Source organism: Camelina sativa, chromosome 12 (assembly GCF_000633955.1).
Source record: "Camelina sativa cultivar DH55 chromosome 12, Cs, whole genome shotgun sequence".
Lineage (NCBI taxonomy): Eukaryota > Viridiplantae > Streptophyta > Magnoliopsida > Brassicales > Brassicaceae > Camelina > Camelina sativa.
Window position 1 is genome coordinate 2,819,866 of NC_025696.1, and position 17,800 is coordinate 2,837,665.

The 17,800-nt window shown below is 35.9% G+C and overlaps 5 protein-coding genes across 7 annotated transcripts; 2 read left to right on the plus strand and 3 right to left on the minus strand.

The window, feature by feature from the left end:
• On the minus strand, positions 2,304-4,092 carry LOC104729746 (40S ribosomal protein S3a-2). The gene is made up of 7 exons (XM_010448743.2): positions 3,984-4,092; positions 3,811-3,858; positions 3,619-3,724; positions 3,252-3,389; positions 2,963-3,148; positions 2,664-2,864; positions 2,304-2,562 (listed from the first exon to the last, which is right to left on the minus strand). The coding sequence occupies exons 1-7, from the start codon at positions 3,992-3,994 to the stop codon at positions 2,464-2,466; spliced, it is 789 nt and encodes a 262-aa protein (XP_010447045.1). The 5' UTR covers positions 3,995-4,092; the 3' UTR covers positions 2,304-2,463.
• LOC104729748 (SH3 domain-containing protein 2) lies at positions 4,295-7,563 on the plus strand. Its single transcript, XM_010448744.2, has 10 exons — positions 4,295-4,548; positions 5,027-5,140; positions 5,220-5,289; positions 5,398-5,549; positions 5,791-5,892; positions 6,025-6,225; positions 6,327-6,389; positions 6,513-6,665; positions 6,913-6,987; positions 7,090-7,563. The coding sequence occupies exons 1-10, from the start codon at positions 4,489-4,491 to the stop codon at positions 7,204-7,206; spliced, it is 1,107 nt and encodes a 368-aa protein (XP_010447046.1). The 5' UTR covers positions 4,295-4,488; the 3' UTR covers positions 7,207-7,563.
• LOC104729749 (inactive squalene synthase 2-like) lies at positions 7,616-10,682 on the minus strand. Its single transcript, XM_010448745.2, has 13 exons — positions 10,160-10,682; positions 10,001-10,043; positions 9,776-9,865; positions 9,630-9,705; positions 9,455-9,524; positions 9,218-9,367; positions 8,999-9,103; positions 8,763-8,909; positions 8,580-8,655; positions 8,320-8,408; positions 8,143-8,234; positions 7,985-8,027; positions 7,616-7,891 (listed from the first exon to the last, which is right to left on the minus strand). The coding sequence occupies exons 1-13, from the start codon at positions 10,352-10,354 to the stop codon at positions 7,826-7,828; spliced, it is 1,242 nt and encodes a 413-aa protein (XP_010447047.1). The 5' UTR covers positions 10,355-10,682; the 3' UTR covers positions 7,616-7,825.
• LOC109124813 (squalene synthase 1-like) lies at positions 10,785-15,402 on the minus strand. Of its 3 annotated transcripts, none has more exons than XM_019234008.1 (14): positions 15,221-15,402; positions 14,110-14,296; positions 13,544-13,586; positions 13,333-13,422; positions 13,164-13,239; positions 12,933-13,002; positions 12,490-12,639; positions 12,280-12,384; positions 12,030-12,176; positions 11,823-11,898; positions 11,591-11,679; positions 11,398-11,489; positions 11,215-11,257; positions 10,785-11,113 (listed from the first exon to the last, which is right to left on the minus strand). In XM_019234008.1, the coding sequence occupies exons 2-14, from the start codon at positions 14,284-14,286 to the stop codon at positions 11,057-11,059; spliced, it is 1,215 nt and encodes a 404-aa protein (XP_019089553.1). In that variant the 5' UTR covers positions 14,287-14,296; positions 15,221-15,402; the 3' UTR covers positions 10,785-11,056. The 3 variants fall into 3 exon arrangements, with proteins under 3 accessions (XP_019089553.1, XP_010447048.1, XP_019089554.1); XM_010448746.1 differs by lacking the exon at positions 15,221-15,402 and adding an exon at positions 14,469-14,586 and having other exon boundaries at positions 14,110-14,382; XM_019234009.1 differs by lacking the exons at positions 13,544-13,586; positions 14,110-14,296; positions 15,221-15,402 and having other exon boundaries at positions 13,329-13,421.
• On the plus strand, positions 15,037-16,890 carry LOC104729751. The gene is made up of 2 exons (XM_010448748.1): positions 15,037-15,116; positions 15,945-16,890. The coding sequence occupies exon 2, from the start codon at positions 15,950-15,952 to the stop codon at positions 16,613-16,615; it is 666 nt and encodes a 221-aa protein (XP_010447050.1). The 5' UTR covers positions 15,037-15,116; positions 15,945-15,949; the 3' UTR covers positions 16,616-16,890.

Here is a 17,800-nt window from a genome sequence, read left to right on the forward strand (position 1 = left end):
TGAATATGTTATTCCATATAGTAGTATTGATGTACAATATTTTGCTTATCGTGTTAAAACTAATACTGTTCACCGATTAACTCGTGATCTCTTCTTAATTTTAAAGAAATTATCTAAAGATCAATAATGAAACTAAGTTACGAAAAATAGCTCGTAAACTTTCAAATCATGAAATCTGTTTTAAACATTCAATCTAAAACGTTACAACTGACCCGTGTTACGTCTGAAATTAACTAAATACTGAGATGGAATTGTTAGAGAAATGAGAATTTTACTTACCCACATGATGCATGAATATGAGAATATTCATGATTACATGTACACCAATGTGACCATTCTAAGAAAAGTCAGACTTTTGAATTTGTTTTAAAATTTTCTATACATTGAGTACAAATTGTCACGATCTATAATTCAGTCTAATAACATCTTAGCGCAAGGCAACATTTTTTCACTATAATAAATTAAAAAAAAAAAAAATTATATTAGCATTGTTATTAGTGACAACTCACAAACAAAGGTTACGATATTATATAACAAACATTGCCATGCGGTCGCTAATGGAAATATTTGATCCGTTCTGCTATTTTTGGCATTAGATATAAGATTAGGTAACCAAAACAAATAGTATTCCGATAGAAACATTTTCATACCATAACAACAACTTCATGTTACAGGATAGAATAACGTAATATGAATCAGGACAGACGTATCAGTGGATTAAGCGAATTTTTGCTAAACCGAATTAATATAATCTCTACCGAACCTCAATTCACCAAATTTTCCAAACACACAAAAATTTAGAAACTTTTTAAAGGAGTGTACAATACAAATTGGATTCAAACACTACTCAACCCGTAAACAGCATAAATAAAGTTCTTTTATACCTATATCACGACGCAAAAACAAAAAACAAAAAAGGAAGTGTGGATTGTGGTAGTGATGGGAATGGAGAGAAGATGCATGCCACCGGTGGAGTAGAGTGGAGTTCACCAAAGCAACCACTATAGCTAAATCCTTTTACCAATATACATATATATAAATAAAATATACTACTTTCCTCACAACTATGCAATCTTTCCATTTTAGTTTGGCTTATATTAAAGAGACCACAGCTTTTATTTGCTGTTTCAAAAACCAGAGTCATAATTTGAGATTTTCTTATCTAAAATATCTTTAATGTTTTATAGCCTTGTTCGTTGATTTTGAATTTAAACACAATCTTAAGAATCTGCATATAGATGTTATTTGTATCCATAATTGACACTTGGGACAAAAATTAGGGATGGGTTTTTGCAAAAGAGTCGTCACAATCACTTAGTTTGGTAGTATACACAAATTTCATGTGTGCTTGAAAGTTTTATTTTTTGAAAAGTTTGGTAAAGGAACATTCTTTTTTAGCTGATATTTCATTTTTTTGTAAAATTAGGGGAAGAAAACAGAAAAGATTTTTAAAAAGGGAGCACCGGAGCTGGCTGGTGAGAAGTGACGAGAGCGTAATGGGCGGAAAGGAGAACGTGTCACATTTTCCTTGTTATTCGTCGATTCTAATACGCATCATCACTCTTCCCCCATTCTCTTCGTTTATAAAACATGTCGTAGAGTTTTTATCATTTTTGACGTCAATAAAATGGGAGATGGTTTCATGTGATCCATGTATTATCTATATGTTTAGGCAAAAATTGTAATATATTAGTATCCTCTCTAAGCTACAAAGTTTTACCTAATCAAACTTCACTAGTGTTGTTTCAATTTCAAACCCATTCTTCTTTTAGTGACGCAAATATGATTGTTCCAAATGTATTTTGTTTTTCACATAAACATTAGACAAAAACGAAATAGAGACACGAAAAAAAAAAGGAAATCAAAAAACATAATCATTCAGTTTTAACTTTTAACAAATCATAATCCATTTGAACCACTACATATTGACAAAACAACGTAATCATTCATCACGAAGCATATATAGTCAAAATAAAATCCAAATAAATCTCAAGTTTCGACTGACCAAACAAAACTTATCATTATTCGCATCAAAGACACGATTTGAGAGAAAACTGTGATAGAAATGAAAGAATCAGAAATGCTAATTGTAGCACTACACAAAATATACAAAAATTAGCTTGGAATTAGGTATTTCACGATTCGTTATTCTTAGAGTTCCAAGTACACAATGGCCGCTGGTGTGTTGATTCGTTATATGAAAAAGACAAAAACCACTGACAACAATCTAAAATTTTCATTAACTGTTTCATATGTAGTTGCTGTTTCTTTTTTTTTTAACTATAATGCTGGAACGATATAAAAGGAGGATAAACAAGACGAGTAAATAATAGTTCATCCATCAAAAACGAGTCAAAAACAAGTCGCACTGAAGAGAGATCTCTTAGCAAAAAAACACCATATCAATGGCGACATAACATTAAGTTTTTTTAGCCAAAGAAAAACAAACAAATCTATAATCCCCTAAGCTCCGATGATTTCTGTTGGCTCCTCAGCAACTGGCTCATCAGCTGCCCTGTCTACCTTCACACCAACATCCTCTGCTGTGTAATCTCCATGCACCTAAAGGAAAAAACAAGAAGAACAAAGTTCGATCAGATTTTTCTCCATGGCTATACCAAGACTGATGTAACAATGACGACAATAATGTGATTTCAATTTACCTCCATGAGCTTTCCAAGGTCAAACTTGGGTGCCTTAAGGATCTTCACTTTACGGATGAACACGTTCTGCAATGGGTAGATGCTTGATGTTGCCTTCTCAATTTCTCTTCCAATGGCTTCTGGGATGAACTTGGCAACAAGATCCTTGAGGTCACAAGATGAAGCCTCCTTCACCATAATCTCACTCATCTTTCTGCGGATCTACAATGAACCAATAATCATTTCAAGGAAAATGTTAATCTTCAAACAACAGAAAGACAATACTAATAAACACATATTATGATAATGTTAATAATTACCTGACGGATTTGGCTGGATTGAGCATAACAAGTACGCTTCACTTGGTTAGCACGTCTCTTTGTGAAGGCGATACAGAAGAGCCTAAAGGTGAAACCGTCAGTGGTTTTCACATCAACATGGGCTTCAATCAAAGTCTGCCACTTCTTCACCAATGACCTTAGCTTGTCCGTGGTGAAATCCATACCCTATAAATCATAGAATTAAATCAGTAAATTATTCTAATATTCCCCAAACAACACAACAACAAATCAAAAAAGAAGCAAGGGGTGGTCGTCTTTTCAAACTTACCCAGAACTGGGTCAACACATTCCTTCCCTGAACATCCTCAGCTCTAAGACGGATCTTCCTGTAAGCATTGTCCTCATCTCCTTGAAGATCAGCAAGAGACACCTCAAACACTCTGTGCTTCAGTCCCTCAGAGGCAATCTATTCACAATACAAAACCATCCAAAAAACAAAGTCAGATTCGAACAAAGGGATCAATCTGAAAGAACCCTAGCTATTGCAATTCCTAGAATCCCAACAACGAAAGACAACACAAGCAAATGTCTATCTCTAACAACTAACATTACGCAAATGACTATTCTCTACCCCTATCTTCTCAAGCAAATGTACAGTGAAACCCTAATCTAATAGACATAAGAGACATGATTACCTTGGTACCCTGAGTCCTGGAGACAAGAGTCTTTCCAACATTCCTGTGGGTGAATAAAGAAGGAGCCTTCACGTCATACCAGTCCTTCTTGGAAAAAGGATCAACACTACACCAAAAAATTACAATTTCTCAATACACTGATTTAGATTTTAGAAATCTGAAATAATCATTCAGGGAATAAGTTACACTTACAGCTTCTTCTTTCCTCCTTTCCTACCCTTCGAAATCCTCTTGTTCTTACTGTAAGCATCGGGAAAATAAGAATAGATCAGTACATGATTACTCGAAGTCGAAGCTATCAAATGAGAGATTACGATACCGAATCGAAGGAAGAGATAGATGCAAAGAGAGAGAGGGAGATTTACCCGACCGCCATGGTTAGAGATCTTCAGATGGTAGCGACGCCGAGAGCTACAGTGAAGAAGAAGATGAAGAAGAAGCGGCTTCAACAACTGAGAGAATGACCTAATTCACTGGCATTTCATTTATATATGTCTAGGGTTTTGTATCCTTCAGTTTTTTTTNTTTTTTTTTTTTTTTTTGACTTGAATAAACTTAATAGTTAATGGATCTGATTTCAAAAAAGCCCAATGGTTCTAAAGAGAGCCCAATAAAAAAGCCTTTCTGAAACCTTCTTTTCGAATCAGAGACACTCTCTATCTTTTTTGATTTCGTCGTGTTCGAAAGCAGAGAGAGAGAGAGCTTCAACAACGCCATTTTTGACGATTTTTCGAATCTCTCTTTCATTCGGTGAATTCTTCGTCCAGGTGAATCGGAGGAAGCTCGAAAGTGGAAGGAAGGTAACACGGAGATAAGAAAGAAAAAAGGAAGATTTGTGAAGAGCTGGTGACCAGGTGAACACAGAACACAATGGAAGCAATTAGAAAACAAGCTAGCAGATTGAGAGAACAAGTTGCGAGACAGCAGCAGGTGAAAAATTTCTTAAACTTTTATTTTGCCCATCTATTTAGATCTTACTTCTTATCGTTTAAGGCTTTTGATTTTGTATTCTCTTTTGTGGTTACGTTGGTTTCTGGTGAATCAATCAATAATGTGACGATGAAGAAGGGGATTAGCTTTTTTTTTCGGATCGGTGTTTTTGGAGTTAATGGGTAGTTGGATCTGAGTATGATTAATAATTTGAGTCGATGTTAGATTGGGTATAATCCCTTCTTGATTGGGGAAGTTTCAGTCAAATTTGATGTTTTTGTCAAAAGGGTCATTTAGGATTTGCTTGGCTTAGATAGTCTTATATATCAAGATCAAAACTTGATTGATATGTTGAGGGGATTTGAATGATTTTGTAGTCTTAGATTAACATCTTAGCACTACCATGAGATCAGGAGGTTTGTTTCTTGAATTTGAGGTTAATTGGTAGACTGACTTAGTTTTGTGTGGAATGGTTAAGGCTGTCTTCAAGCAATTTGGAGGAGGAGGATACGGTTCTGGTTTATCTGATGAAGCAGAACTCAATCAGCATCAGAAGCTAGAAAAGCTTTACATTTCCACCCGTGCTGCCAAGGTTTTTTTTTAATATACCGTTGGCTAGTTTGATGTTTTGATTACTTTTAATTTGGACTCAAGACATTCTTCGTTTTCAGCATTACCAAAGAGATATTGTTCGTGGTGTGGAAGGTTATATTGTCACTGGGTCAAAACAAGTTGAGATAGGTGATTTTGTTGGCCCTTGAGTGTTCACGTATTGTAATTTTTTATGTCTGTTGTAGACTTGAATTGGCTCACAGTCCTGGCTTTCATTGTGTACTCATTGTTCCTCAGGGACCAAACTGTCTGAGGATAGCAGGAAATATGGTTCAGATAATACATGTACGAATGGTAACGTATTAATAAGGGCTGCACTGAGCTATGGGCGTGCTCGGGCACAAATGGAGAAGGAGCGTGGAAATATGTTAAAGGCTCTTGGTACACAGGTTTGTCTTTCTCAACCTCCACCGAAGTGTTAAGTACATAACTTGTGTATGTGATAGAACTACACAAAGAATTGCTTTCTTGTCATTGTTAGTGGAATGACTGCCATTTATGGGACGATCTGTTAGTTTTAATCTGGAGTTTTTTGTTACATACCTTCGAGTCAATAAATGTCATGGTGTTTACTTGGATCTTTCTTTATATGACTACTATAACCACATCATACTGGAATTTAAATTTTAGGTTGCTGAGCCACTACGAGCAATGGTTTTGGGAGCTCCGTTGGAGGATGCTAGACATCTTGCTCAACGTTATGACAGAATGCGCCAAGAAGCTGAAGCTCAGGTACCATGAATAGTAATACCATGAAAAAATTTGATTATCATTCATAGAAATATGGGTGTTTTCCTCTTTTTTAGAACTAGCATTTGTTATTACTACCGTGATAGAATTTTACTCATTGTCTGATATAAACAGGCTACAGAAGTTGCAAGACGTCAAGCAAAGGCGAGAGAGTCTCAAGGTAATCCTGACATCCTGATGAAACTCGAATCTGCTGAAGCAAAACTTCACGACTTAAAATCAAATATGACAATACTGGGGAAGGAAGCTGCTTCTGCTTTAGCTTCCGTTGAGGATCAACAACAAAAATTGACTCTTGAACGACTTCTTTCAATGGTAGTGCAATTGGTTGCAAGCTCTATTGTTAGGTCGACTTTGTTTTACTTACCTATATGTACTTTGTTTGAAACAACTGTATTGTTCATTCCTCATTTCAGGTTGAATCTGAACGTGCCTACCATCAAAGAGTCCTCCAAATACTTGATCAGCTCGAAGGAGAGGTTGGTGTGCATCACTTTTACAGCTTTCATTATTCTGTCATAGTGATAGTATTCTTGTCGAATAGCCAGTTCATCATTATACGAGTCAACTAAGGGAAAAATTGAACATTCTTGAACCTACAGATGGTATCTGAGAGGCAACGTATAGAAGCTCCCTCTACTCCCTCGAGTGCAGAAAGTATGCCGCCACCTCCATCATATGAGGAAGCTAATGGAGTGTTTGCATCTCAGATGCATGACACGTCAACAGATAGCATGGGTTACTTCTTAGGAGAGGTATGCCACTCAGGTCATTAATGATGTCTAGTGCCTTTTTAACAAATAACCTAGTTAAACCTTCTGTTTACATTGGTGGTAACAATTTCAAAGAGATAATAGCATTATAAGTTCTCTACGAATGCATTGGATGTAGATAAAGTGTTTCTGATTAGAGAATCGAAAGACAGGCTACATCAAGATTCCTTTTGGTCCTCGTTAGATGTGCCATTGTAACATACTATTCCCCTTTTAAAAACGTTTTCAGGTCTTGTTCCCATATCACGGTGTGACAGATGTCGAGCTGAGCTTATCAACTGGTGAATATGTTGTTGTTAGAAAGGTTCGATAGTAAACCAACTCCCACATGAGAAAACAAACAAAGTCTCCTTTAATTCAAGAGTGTTTGTTTGAAACATCCCATTTGTCTGTTTGTCACTGTCAGGTTACAGGCAGCGGATGGGCAGAAGGTGAATGCAAAGGCAGAGCCGGTTGGTTCCCTTACGAGTACATTGAAAGACGGGAACGAGTTCTTGCTAGCAAAGTGTCCGAAGTTTTCTGAGAATTCAAAGGCAACATCGTGGTTTGTCGCTGTTGGTAATGGAATTGAGTTGCTTCTGTAGAAGAGTTGTGTGTTCTGTAGAAAGAAAAAGAAAGAGAGAAAGATTCACCGGCTAAATAGATTTTGGGATTGAATTAACGTTCATGAGGATCAGAGTTGATGTGGATTTCTGCGATTTTCTGAATCTGCTACTGTTCAATTTTTAGGACCTCTCTTTGGCATTTGATGTAAACGCCTAATCTCTTATCTATCTTCATATGTGTATACAGTTATTTTTTTGGGGTCTTATTTGTGACCTTTCTTTGTTCAAATTACTTTCATTTGATAACACCTTAAAATGTTATAAAGAAGTGATTATTTTTCTATCAAATTTACGCAAATGATCATACATACACTTAACGTTGGAATCTGGTGTTGTACATTATAGTGATGATGGAAGAACTTATAACTTCATAAAAATGATTAATCAAAACCGTGCACCCTTTCTTACATCAGTACTACAGTGTTTTGCATTCTGTTTCGCTCACTTTCTAAACGCAGCCGTAAGGAAACAATCTTGATCAAACATTCAAAGAAGCTATGACTTCAAGATCTTGAAGTGACACAATCATCAGAGTCACTACTTACAATGATTTGCTTTGAGATACATAACGACTATGGCCAGTAGAAGCACAAGCATTATAATCTGCAATTTCAGGAATAGAGTAGAGTAGGATGATAAGTAACATACAAAATATGAAACACTTTCTATGGAAGCCGGATAACAAAATTTACTTACAAAGACATCCTTGGATTGTGCTTCATCTTTAACATAAGTTTTTCTGACCAGAATAAGAAAGAGACAAAGATTTATTAGAACTTTAACCAAAAAACGAAAGATCATTCTCCTGATCAACGACTGTGACAATATTGGTTATAACAAGTCACAGAGTCTACCTTTTGTGAAGGACTCCATTATCTCTGCAAACTTTCTTAATGGTTTCGAGTCGGTTTAATGTTATCACCGCATTTGGATCGTTCTTGTCAACCTATTATAAGTATAACACATATTTCACCTTCTAATTACCAGCAGTAAACACAGGAAATATACTGATTAACATATACATATATAACCTTTGATTGTAGCATGCAAGAAAAATCACAGAACACACCATAGACATCATCCATTGTCTTTGTGCGATCAATGATTTTAGCTATTAGCCCTAAACAATAGAAATCATTTGTCAATAAATCAGCTTTCATATACAAATGCATGTATGTAACGTAACTCACAAATAACTGGTTAGCCTTTGATTCTAATTAAGCCTCAGCAATTAGATGATGAAATTATGTTTAAAGGTTACAAACCCAAACTCAAGATAAAAACATTTTACCTCGCCTCAATCTCACGACGCCTCTAAAGACTTGTACATTGTTATAGCATAATGCTAGTGTTCCAATAGCCACGATCTATCGAAGAGGAAATATATATGTCATGTCAACATAAACACTTCTCAAGTTGATCTTTAAGGCAGAGTAGTATTGCATATATGTATATTAAATTTATATTCTCTAACCTGAGGGATGGCACAAGATTGAAATATTGCAGGGTCACGCAATGAAGCCAAGGATTTCAAACAATCTTCAACGTGAATCAATGCATTAGTGACCATTTCATTCAGACACTGCACTGCTTTTGTTGCATTCTCCTCATTTTTGAAGTCCTACATTATAAGAATTTACAAGATAAAGAGTTACAGTGTCTTCTAGTATAAGATCTTCATATAGTACTTGAGAGTGAAGTTATATGCACCTCAAGCTTGTCAACATATTTTCCCCAAATCTCACGAGGCCAAAACATGCGCGATTTTGGTATCTCATTAATGTCTTCAAGATAATCTTTGATAATGTTTGTTTTCTAGAAAACAAGATAACATACAAAAAATGTCAAAGATTGCAAATATAGATTCGACTAAGTAACATTGTACATGTCAAGTAACATTGTACATGTCAATGTCCATTGTGATGATACCTGGAGAAATAAACCTGTAGAATTTGAATTGTGCTTCCAGTCTGGAGTCAGCATTTCTAATTCTGAAGCCATGAAGATTTTTGACAAACCTAAACCCACAAGTCCAGCAGCATAATGGCAGTATTCATCATAGTCATCAACTGTTTCTACCTGTTCGGATACACAAATAATCTCTCAGTACCTTAACTTCTATATTCAAACTTCAAAAGTGAAACCAACAAAATCCACATCACAAACCTCTTTACAAATGAACTTGGCCATTCCTTCACCCATTCTTTTAGTTATATCTTCAATAGCCTCTTGATACCTTTTGTATGAGTTAGGAGAAAAAAAACATAAATTAGTATCGCCATATTCATTGGATCAATCAATATTAGAAACAGGACAGAATTGCATGTAAGAACTAATTAACCCTTTTTCAAGTTCCAGAAAAGCTGCAGAAACATGGTGAAACTGGTCCATCAGAACCTTGTACTCTTTCGTACCACCTAATGAAGAGTAATTAAGTTAAAACTTTTATATGAAAGATTAAAATACGAAGAGACGTTTCTTACTCACATGAAAAATGCCAGTCACCATCGTATATGTGACGGTGGAAAGCTATCAGAATTGGAAGTTTGATCTCCACTGCTACGCTTGTGTCATCCTCTGTTGTAACAAAAATAAAACCAAATGATACTAACTTTTGAAGATGAATACATTTTCAAAGAAACAAAAGACTTGGAGAAAAAGATTCATCAAATGAATGGTAATGTTTGGATACGAAAGTTATGAAGCACTAACCAACGGTATCAAGAGCTCGGAGAATCAAGTAGAACACACACACCTAATTAAATAGGAAAATGTTGGAAATAATGCTTTAACTTTTAAAAAAGGTAACATAGCTATATATATAAGTCCATGTTTATATACATTGTTGAGGCAGAGAAGAAAAATACGTACTGCGTTACGAAGCTCAGTGCCAAGTTGTTGAATAACAAGAGAAAAGCTTTTAGAAACTTTGTGGAGCATTGTATAACAGAAAGCTAAGTTTGGCTCAAGTGGGATCTGCTTCTGAGCTTTGTTTATTGCAATTTTCAACTTCAAAAGCGGATATAACTCATCCGGGTGTCTTAAAATCGTACTCAAGCTTCCCATTTTTTCTTAGAAACAGAGGAAAAAAGAAAACTTTTTTGAAACAATGGAGCATTCGTTGGCAAACAAAATGTAAGACACTTAAGTCTTAACCAGGGCCATCTCAAAGAAATGGTAGGCCCTGTTACTGTGCTATAATAATACAACGAATATGGCCCTTATCAATAAAAACCAAAGACCCCACGCCCCATGGCATATGCACACTCCACACAGAATCTCACTTTGGCCTTTGCTCTTAAGTCTTAACTTGTCACGGTGATACATGTTTATTATTGGTCCAACGAATGTTCTATAATTGGCATTTCAAATGATTTGCCGCGTGCAACACGCTTAACGTTAAAAAATACTATAATAAATCTAAGCTTGATTTACGACGAGTGTTGCCGACCTAAAGAAAATAAAAAGAGATGAACAAAAGACCAAAAGAAAGAAAGAACTTCAAACAATACTTTTGTATAAAACACAAAGGGATAAAAAAAGTAGATGAACAAATGCATGTTTTAGACAAAGAAAATAGTAACTAAAATAGAATCCATGGTTCTATACCAACCCAAGTTTATATTCTCTTGTTCTGGAAACAATCTTGCTTAGGATTCAGTGGCGTGAATAAGAATGAACCTAGAAAACCACTGTTCAATCATGATCTAAACATCTTGAATGATGGTGATACAGTCTGACTCGCTTACATTGATTACTCCCAATCACTCAGTTTGCTCTCAGATATGCAAAGACTATTGCCAGTAGAATGACAACCATTATAATCTGCATTTTCAGGTAGACAAAGCGCATAAGTTATGTATTATTATTTATTTTTTTACAATGAGATGCTTATATGGAAAAAAGGAAAAGTAAATGCAACTTACAAAGACATTGTATGGTTGTCCTTTGTCATCAACATATGATTTTCTGAAAGGAAGAGAGACAAACATTCAACAGAAACTCAACCAAAAAGAAAAATTACGAATACTAGGAAGATTAGTTGATTAGACCAGTGTAGTGAGAGGTTTAATCTAGTTCCGTTGTTGGGATCAAAGCAAATAATGTACCTGTTATTAAGGACTCCAGTGTCTATGCAGAGTTTCTGAACGGCTTCAAGTCTGTTTAGTGTCATACTGGCATTTGGATCGTTCTTGTCAACCTGGGTACATATATGTCAGATTAAAAATACAGAAATTATTTTCTAATGTTAGAACAGAGTGACAGAACAAAGAACAAACGAGAAACTAATAGATGATGTACCTTTGTTTTCAGCATGCAAGAAAAATCATAGAATGCACCATAGACATCAGCCATTGTCTTTGTGCGATCAATGACTTTAGCAGTTAGACCTAAACAACAGAGAGTTGTTCAACGTTATTAGCATTCAGATAACAATGCTTGCTAACACTTCTCAAGCTCGTTGATAATAAAAGACGATGGATTTCCCTTTCGCAAATATGGCCTGCATAATTTCTAAGGCTTAATATCGTACCTCGCCTCAGTTTCACAACGCCTCTAAATACTTGTACATTGTTATAGCATAATGCAAGTGTTCCAATCGCCATGATCTGATTAAGAAAACACATCCAAGCAAAGCAATGTTAACTTCTAAGGCATTTTAAATCTAACTTAGATTATCTAAGCAGAAGAAGTTAAAGAGAGGAATATCTACTTATATTATGATATCTCCTTCTCTAACCTGAGGGATGGCACAGAACCGAAATATTGAAGGATCACGCAACGCAGCCATGTATTTCAGGCAATCTTCAATATGCATCAACGCATTGGTAACCAGTTCATTCAAGCACTGCACGGATTTGGTTGAGTTTTCCTCGTATTTTAAATCCTACATTACAATTTACGAATCACCAGAAAAGGCATTCTCAGAAAGTAGTCAATATGGGTGACATCAGATCTAACATGAGAGCTTGAAAGTGGTATGTATGTACCTCAAGCTTGTCAGCATATTTGCCCCAAACTTCGCGAGGCCAAAACATGCGGGATTTTGGTATCTCATTAATGTCCTCAAGATAATCTCTGATAATGTTTGTTTTCTGCAAATAAGAGCAGTGTTATGGATTATTCGATTAAGAGAATTGTCCAAGGCTGCAAAAGATTTGAGTAAGAAATATTGTACACCTCAAAAGACATTGTTGTACCTGTAGAAATAAACCCATTGAATTAGAAATCGCCTCCCAATCTGGTGTCAAAACCTCTGATCCCCCAGCGAGGAAGAGTTTCGACAGACCTAAACCCACAAGCCCAGCAACATAGTGGCAGTATTCATCATAGTCATCAACAGTTTCTACCTGTGTATAACAGTGAAAACTGGATAAACTGGATCGGTATTCAAATGATATCAGTTCTTCATGTAACATATCAATACGTTCTGGTACTTTCAGTACATGAATTACTACATGTCATTTCGTATAAAAAGAATCACATGGGTCATTCAAAAACAGATCTGATGTTATGACTTATGACGAGAGTAAGCATGACACAATTCTAACTGAAACAGAGACCCTTAGTCTAGTTCAAGACAGTTTGTCACCATGACTCAAAAACAAAATCAAACTATGAAAAAATGATTTGTATCACAAACCTCTTGGCAGATAAACTTGGCCATTCCTGCACCCATTCTTTTAGTAATTTCCTCGATAGCCTCTTGATACCTTCATAAACCAAGGTATAAATTATAAAAATAACAGAAATTAGTAATGTCAGAAAGCATATTTTAGAGTTTCAACAAAATCAGTGACTCGATCAATAAACGTGAAACAACATGAGTAACAAAGATAGAGCAGAAAGGCACATAGCAAATAATAGAACTAACCCTTTTTCAAGTTCCAAAAAAGCTGCAGCAACGTGATGAAATTGGTCCATTAGAACCTTGTACTCCTTCGTACCACCTAAAAGTTGAACGAGTAAAATATGTAAGTTTAAACAGTCAAATATTGACGGGATGTGAAAGATGAAGATGCAAAGAGACTCTTCAGACTTGCATGAATAGTGCCAGTCAGTATTGTAAATGTGCCGGTGGAAAGCTATCAGGATGGGAACCTTTTCATCAGTTGGTATGCTTGTATCATCCTCTGTTGCACACACAAAAAATAGGATATTAGCGACAGGAGCATGAAGAAGGAAGATGGTTCTTACATGAATACATTTTTCAAAACAAAGGTAATATTGAAAGCATAGTTAAGAGATACTAACCAACAGTATCAAGAGCTCGGAGAACCAAGTAGAACACACACACCTACAAATAAAGAAAAGGAAATTGAATAAGAAATACTGCAAAGACTAGAGAGAGAGCTGAGTACACTGATGTCATGCGAAACGAAGCAAGATATATGGAAACTTAAGAAACAACCAAAACCATATTCTATGCGTGAAAATGGTCCAAGAAAGCCTCATATAGTCATATTGACATACCACAAGAACGTATTAAGAAAAAAAATTTCCAGATACAAACCCAGTTCACTAAATACAATATGCATTTACTGCAGGCTCAGATAAACAGCAGAATCAGTTTATAGCAATCTGCAGGAACAACTAAGAGTAGCACAAAAACCAAAGGGATAAAATTAAAGCCATCGTTTCTGTAGAAGAAACCAAATAATCGCCAAACGTCAACAATAAATGAGTGTCAGATATATATATATATTTGGATTCATCCACAAAAACTTAGCCGTTGACCAAATAAATACCAAAACACAGACGTTACTTATATATCTACATAGAGGCGGAGAAAGAGAGAGATGAGAAGAAGGAACGGTTACAGCGTTACGAAGGTCGGTGTTGAGCTGCTGGATAACGAGAGAGAAGCTTCGAGAAACCTTGTGGAGCATTGAATAGCAGAATCCCCAGTGTGGCTCAGGCGGGATCTGCTTCTCCGCTTTCTCAATCGCTCGTTTCATCTTCAGTAGCGGATATATATCATCCGGATATCTCAGCATCGTCCCTAAGCTCCCCATTGTTTCTATCAGAGAAACAAAAAAAAAAAAAACAGAGCGAAGAATCTGCTTATGGCGTCGTCTCTCGTCTCTCTCCCCCTGAAAAAAATAATGCCGGAATGAAGCAAACTCCTATGTGACGACGATCTAAGATTCAAATAAGCAGGTAAGAAGAAAACGCTCACCTGCGATGTGGATCGATTCGATTTGACCAGCGAGGTTTTCTATTTTAGAGTTTTCTTATATCATCGATGAAAACAAAGGTTTCTTCAGACTTTTTTGCCAGTGAGAGAGTCTCACATTTTTCCTTTTTTTTTATTATTTATTTTTTATTTTAATGTTTTGGGTTGATCAAATTTTTGAAAAATTGGAGAAAAAATTAATAAATAAAAAATTTAGGATTAAAATAACAAAGCGTGAAAATAATGAGTGGAGCAAGAAACGGACTACTATCGTAATAGGATAACAATAAATAAAGAGCCTTCGTTTAAAATTATTTAAATCTTTCGTTAATTATATTTTGTTGTGAAACAGAAAAGGTATCTTTTTAATCATCATAAATGGACGATTCGATTTTACAGTTGTAATTATTAATTAAGTTTTACTGTCAAAACTTTAATGCGGACGCTGAGATGGCAAAAATGAAAATGACGTGGCGAGATATAATTGGTTGTAAATACGTATCTTCAACAGTGTAACTACCAATTGGCACACGATAACACACTCTGTGGATCTCTCCAAGTTTCCTCTCTCTATTAAAGAGGGTTAAAACTTAAACATCCTCTGGACGATACCAAAAACAAACAAGTTCTTTTGAAAATCAAAAAAAAAAANAAACAATGACGGAAGAAGCAAGCAAAACTCAAACTCCTCTGTGAAGACGATCTAAGATTCAAAATAAGCAATGAAGAGAGAGAGAGGAGATGTTGCAGGTAAGAAGAAAACGCTTACCTGCGATTTGGATCGATTCGATTTGACCAGCGGAGGTTTTCTATTTTAGAGTTTTCTTATATCATCGATGAAAACAAAGGTTTCTTCAGACTTTTTTTTGCCAGTGAGAGAGCCACAAAGGTCTCTCACATTTTCCCCTTTTTTTTTATTTTTTTATTTAAATGTTTTAAGAGTGTAAACATTTTAAAATTCAGGAAAAAATAATAAAATAACAAAGCGTGAAAATAATGAATGGAGGAAGAAACGGACTAATCCTATTCGTAATATATTGACCAAAATAAGGACTATCGTATAATAATAATAAAATAAGAGCCTTCGTTTAAAATTACTTAAAAATATGGTAAAACAATTTTTTTTGTGAAACAGAAAAGGTATCTTTTTTTATCATAAATGAACGATTCGATTTTACAGTTGTAATTATTAACTGTTGTCAAAAAAAAAAAATTGTAATTATTAACTAATTTTCACTGTCAAACTTTAATGCGGACGCTGAGATGGCAAAATGGGGATGACGTGGCAATATATAATTGGTTGTAAATACGTATCTTCAACAGTGTAACTACCAATTGGCACACGATAACACACAGTGGTTCTCTCCAAGTTTCCTCTCTCTATTAAAAGGGTTAAAACTTAACTTCCTCTGGACGATACACAAAAACAAGTTCTTGTGAAAATCAAAATAAAAAACAAATTTCGGAAAAAAAAAAAAAAAAAAATGGCGAAGCGATCTAGGGTTATCACCATGTCTCCTCTTGTTCTCGACAAGGAAGACGATCTCGATCTTTGGGAAGTCGTGAATCCCTCCGATGGCGAGTTCTCCGACGATTCTTTCTCCGTCGATAGTCTTTCCGATGATGACGTCATCTCTCTTGACGACGACGAAGACGAAGTTTCCGTTGTCTCGCTGTCTGTCATTACTCAGACGCTTCCTGTTGCCGACGCCGTGGATCTGGATTCAGACGACGGTGATGTTGTTGGTGATCATGGCGATGATGATGATGTCGTTCGCGATGAAGTTGATGATATCGTCGATCTTGGATGGGCTCAACGGCAGATACTGTTTCTCGGTGACGTTGGAGGTTCTCGCGGAGTCACGTACGGAGATTGTTTTAGTGACGACAGCGGAGATAGTTTTAATGACGACAGCGGAGAAGAAGAGGATCGCGGTGGTGAATATGGAGATTACGACGATTCGTATGATCTTGAGGAAGAGTTGGTTCTGCGTAGCGTGAATAAGAAGGTTGGGAGACAGAGGATGAGGAAATTGGGGAAAAGAGCAATCGCGAAGGTAGCATCGAAGAAGATGACTCCTTATTCTCACTTGAAGTATGGATGCGTTCGTCGTGGTAAGCATGGTCTCGGCATGAAATTCAAGTGCTGATCTGTTTGTTAGATCTCGCCATGGATGGACATGGATTCTTCAAGAACTCGTTAGAGAATTTCTCAATTTCCTGGGTTTTAATTGATGTGTAAATTTGCTTAGTTCAATTTCAAAATTCCTCGTTTCGGTAATTCGGATGATGTTTCTGAAGATGGCATTGTATATAACTCTCTCGCACTAGGATTTCAAGAATTTCTCCGTTATTCAACTGATTCGTTCTCTTTGTGATCGTGATTCGTTTCTTTAATGGAGTTTATCAGATCAGATTGTGGTTAGGATTTGTAGTGTTTGAATTTCACATGGAGAAAAAGATGATGATGGACGATCATAACTCTTGAATCTCTTGTTGGTAGATGATGATGAGCTATCTAGTTTTGTGTGAACTGTAAATTTGGATAACGACATCTAATCATTTTAGATTTAGTAAATGATTTAACAACATAGGAAGAAAAGGTTTTTTTATTTGGTGGTGGTTAATTTTGGTTATTTTATCTTTTCGTAAGCTTTCTGCAATTTTTTATGAATGGTTGGTTGTTGCTTGAGAAGTCAAGTCTCGTAGGATGTGAGTGGTTGAGACTTAAGACTCTAGGAGATAACCTTTATTTTCTGAATTGACTTTAGAGTTTTTGAAGATCCTGTGTCTCACGTTAGAAACTTGGTACTATGTGGTTCGTAGTTCTTTAGTTTACCAATACTAATACGAATATACGATCACAAGAATGATGCTGTCAATGTGAGACGATCCACCCCATTCCTGTCGAGTAATAGACATCCCTGACCGATCTTCTGCTTAATGACTTGGTTACTAACTATCAGAGGAAACTGATTTGGATATGGATCCGTGACTAGTGTATATATCATCAAAATAATTAGGAAAAATATGCGGATATTTTTATCCGGATTCAGATATGCAAATATATGTCCAGAGTAGAGATCAGAGTAGATAGTCACGTTCAGGATCAGGATAATAAATAAGTTTACCACTTTACCTTAAGACGAAGGGAGAAGAATGGTAAGGAATAAGTGTGAGAGGCCGTTTCTGAGTAAATTAAACGGCATGTAGTACATTCACATAACTACAGAACGGTGCGAAGTTCTTTATTGCCTCGGCCTGTTGTGTTGGCCATAGAACAAACTTGAGAAGATAAGATAAGAGGGGCAAACAGCCAAAAAAAAAAAAAAAAA

Excerpts from the sequence above, each read along its gene's own strand:
- LOC104729746 (XM_010448743.2), bottom strand. Across the intron at positions 3,390-3,618 it reads CCAGGACTCAGGGTACCAAG|ATTGCCTCTGAGGGACTGAA; the intron begins GTAATCATGTCT and ends TATTGTGAATAG. Across the intron at positions 2,563-2,663 it reads ACCTTGGAAAGCTCATGGAG|GTGCATGGAGATTACACAGC; the intron begins GTAAATTGAAAT and ends TTTTTCCTTTAG.
- LOC104729748 (XM_010448744.2), top strand. The coding sequence starts at position 4,489 with ATGGAAGCAATTAGAAAACAAGCTAGCAGATTGAGAGAACAAGTTGCG. Across the intron at positions 5,893-6,024 it reads GCCAAGAAGCTGAAGCTCAG|GCTACAGAAGTTGCAAGACG; the intron begins GTACCATGAATA and ends TGATATAAACAG. Across the intron at positions 6,226-6,326 it reads TTGAACGACTTCTTTCAATG|GTTGAATCTGAACGTGCCTA; the intron begins GTAGTGCAATTG and ends TCCTCATTTCAG.
- LOC104729749 (XM_010448745.2), bottom strand. The coding sequence starts at position 10,354 with ATGGGAAGCTTGAGTACGATTTTAAGACACCCGGATGAGTTATATCCG. Across the intron at positions 9,368-9,454 it reads CCAAGTTCATTTGTAAAGAG|GTAGAAACAGTTGATGACTA; the intron begins GTTTGTGATGTG and ends GTATCCGAACAG. Across the intron at positions 8,028-8,142 it reads AATGGAGTCCTTCACAAAAG|AAAAACTTATGTTAAAGATG; the intron begins GTAGACTCTGTG and ends TATTCTGGTCAG.
- LOC109124813 (XM_010448746.1), bottom strand. The coding sequence starts at position 14,304 with ATGGGGAGCTTAGGGACGATGCTGAGATATCCGGATGATATATATCCG. Across the intron at positions 13,240-13,332 it reads TACTGACTGGCACTATTCAT|GTGGTACGAAGGAGTACAAG; the intron begins GCAAGTCTGAAG and ends TTCAACTTTTAG. Across the intron at positions 12,385-12,489 it reads CAATGGGTTTATTTCTACAG|AAAACAAACATTATCAGAGA; the intron begins GTACAACAATGT and ends TCTTATTTGCAG.
- LOC104729751 (XM_010448748.1), top strand. The coding sequence starts at position 15,950 with ATGGCGAAGCGATCTAGGGTTATCACCATGTCTCCTCTTGTTCTCGAC.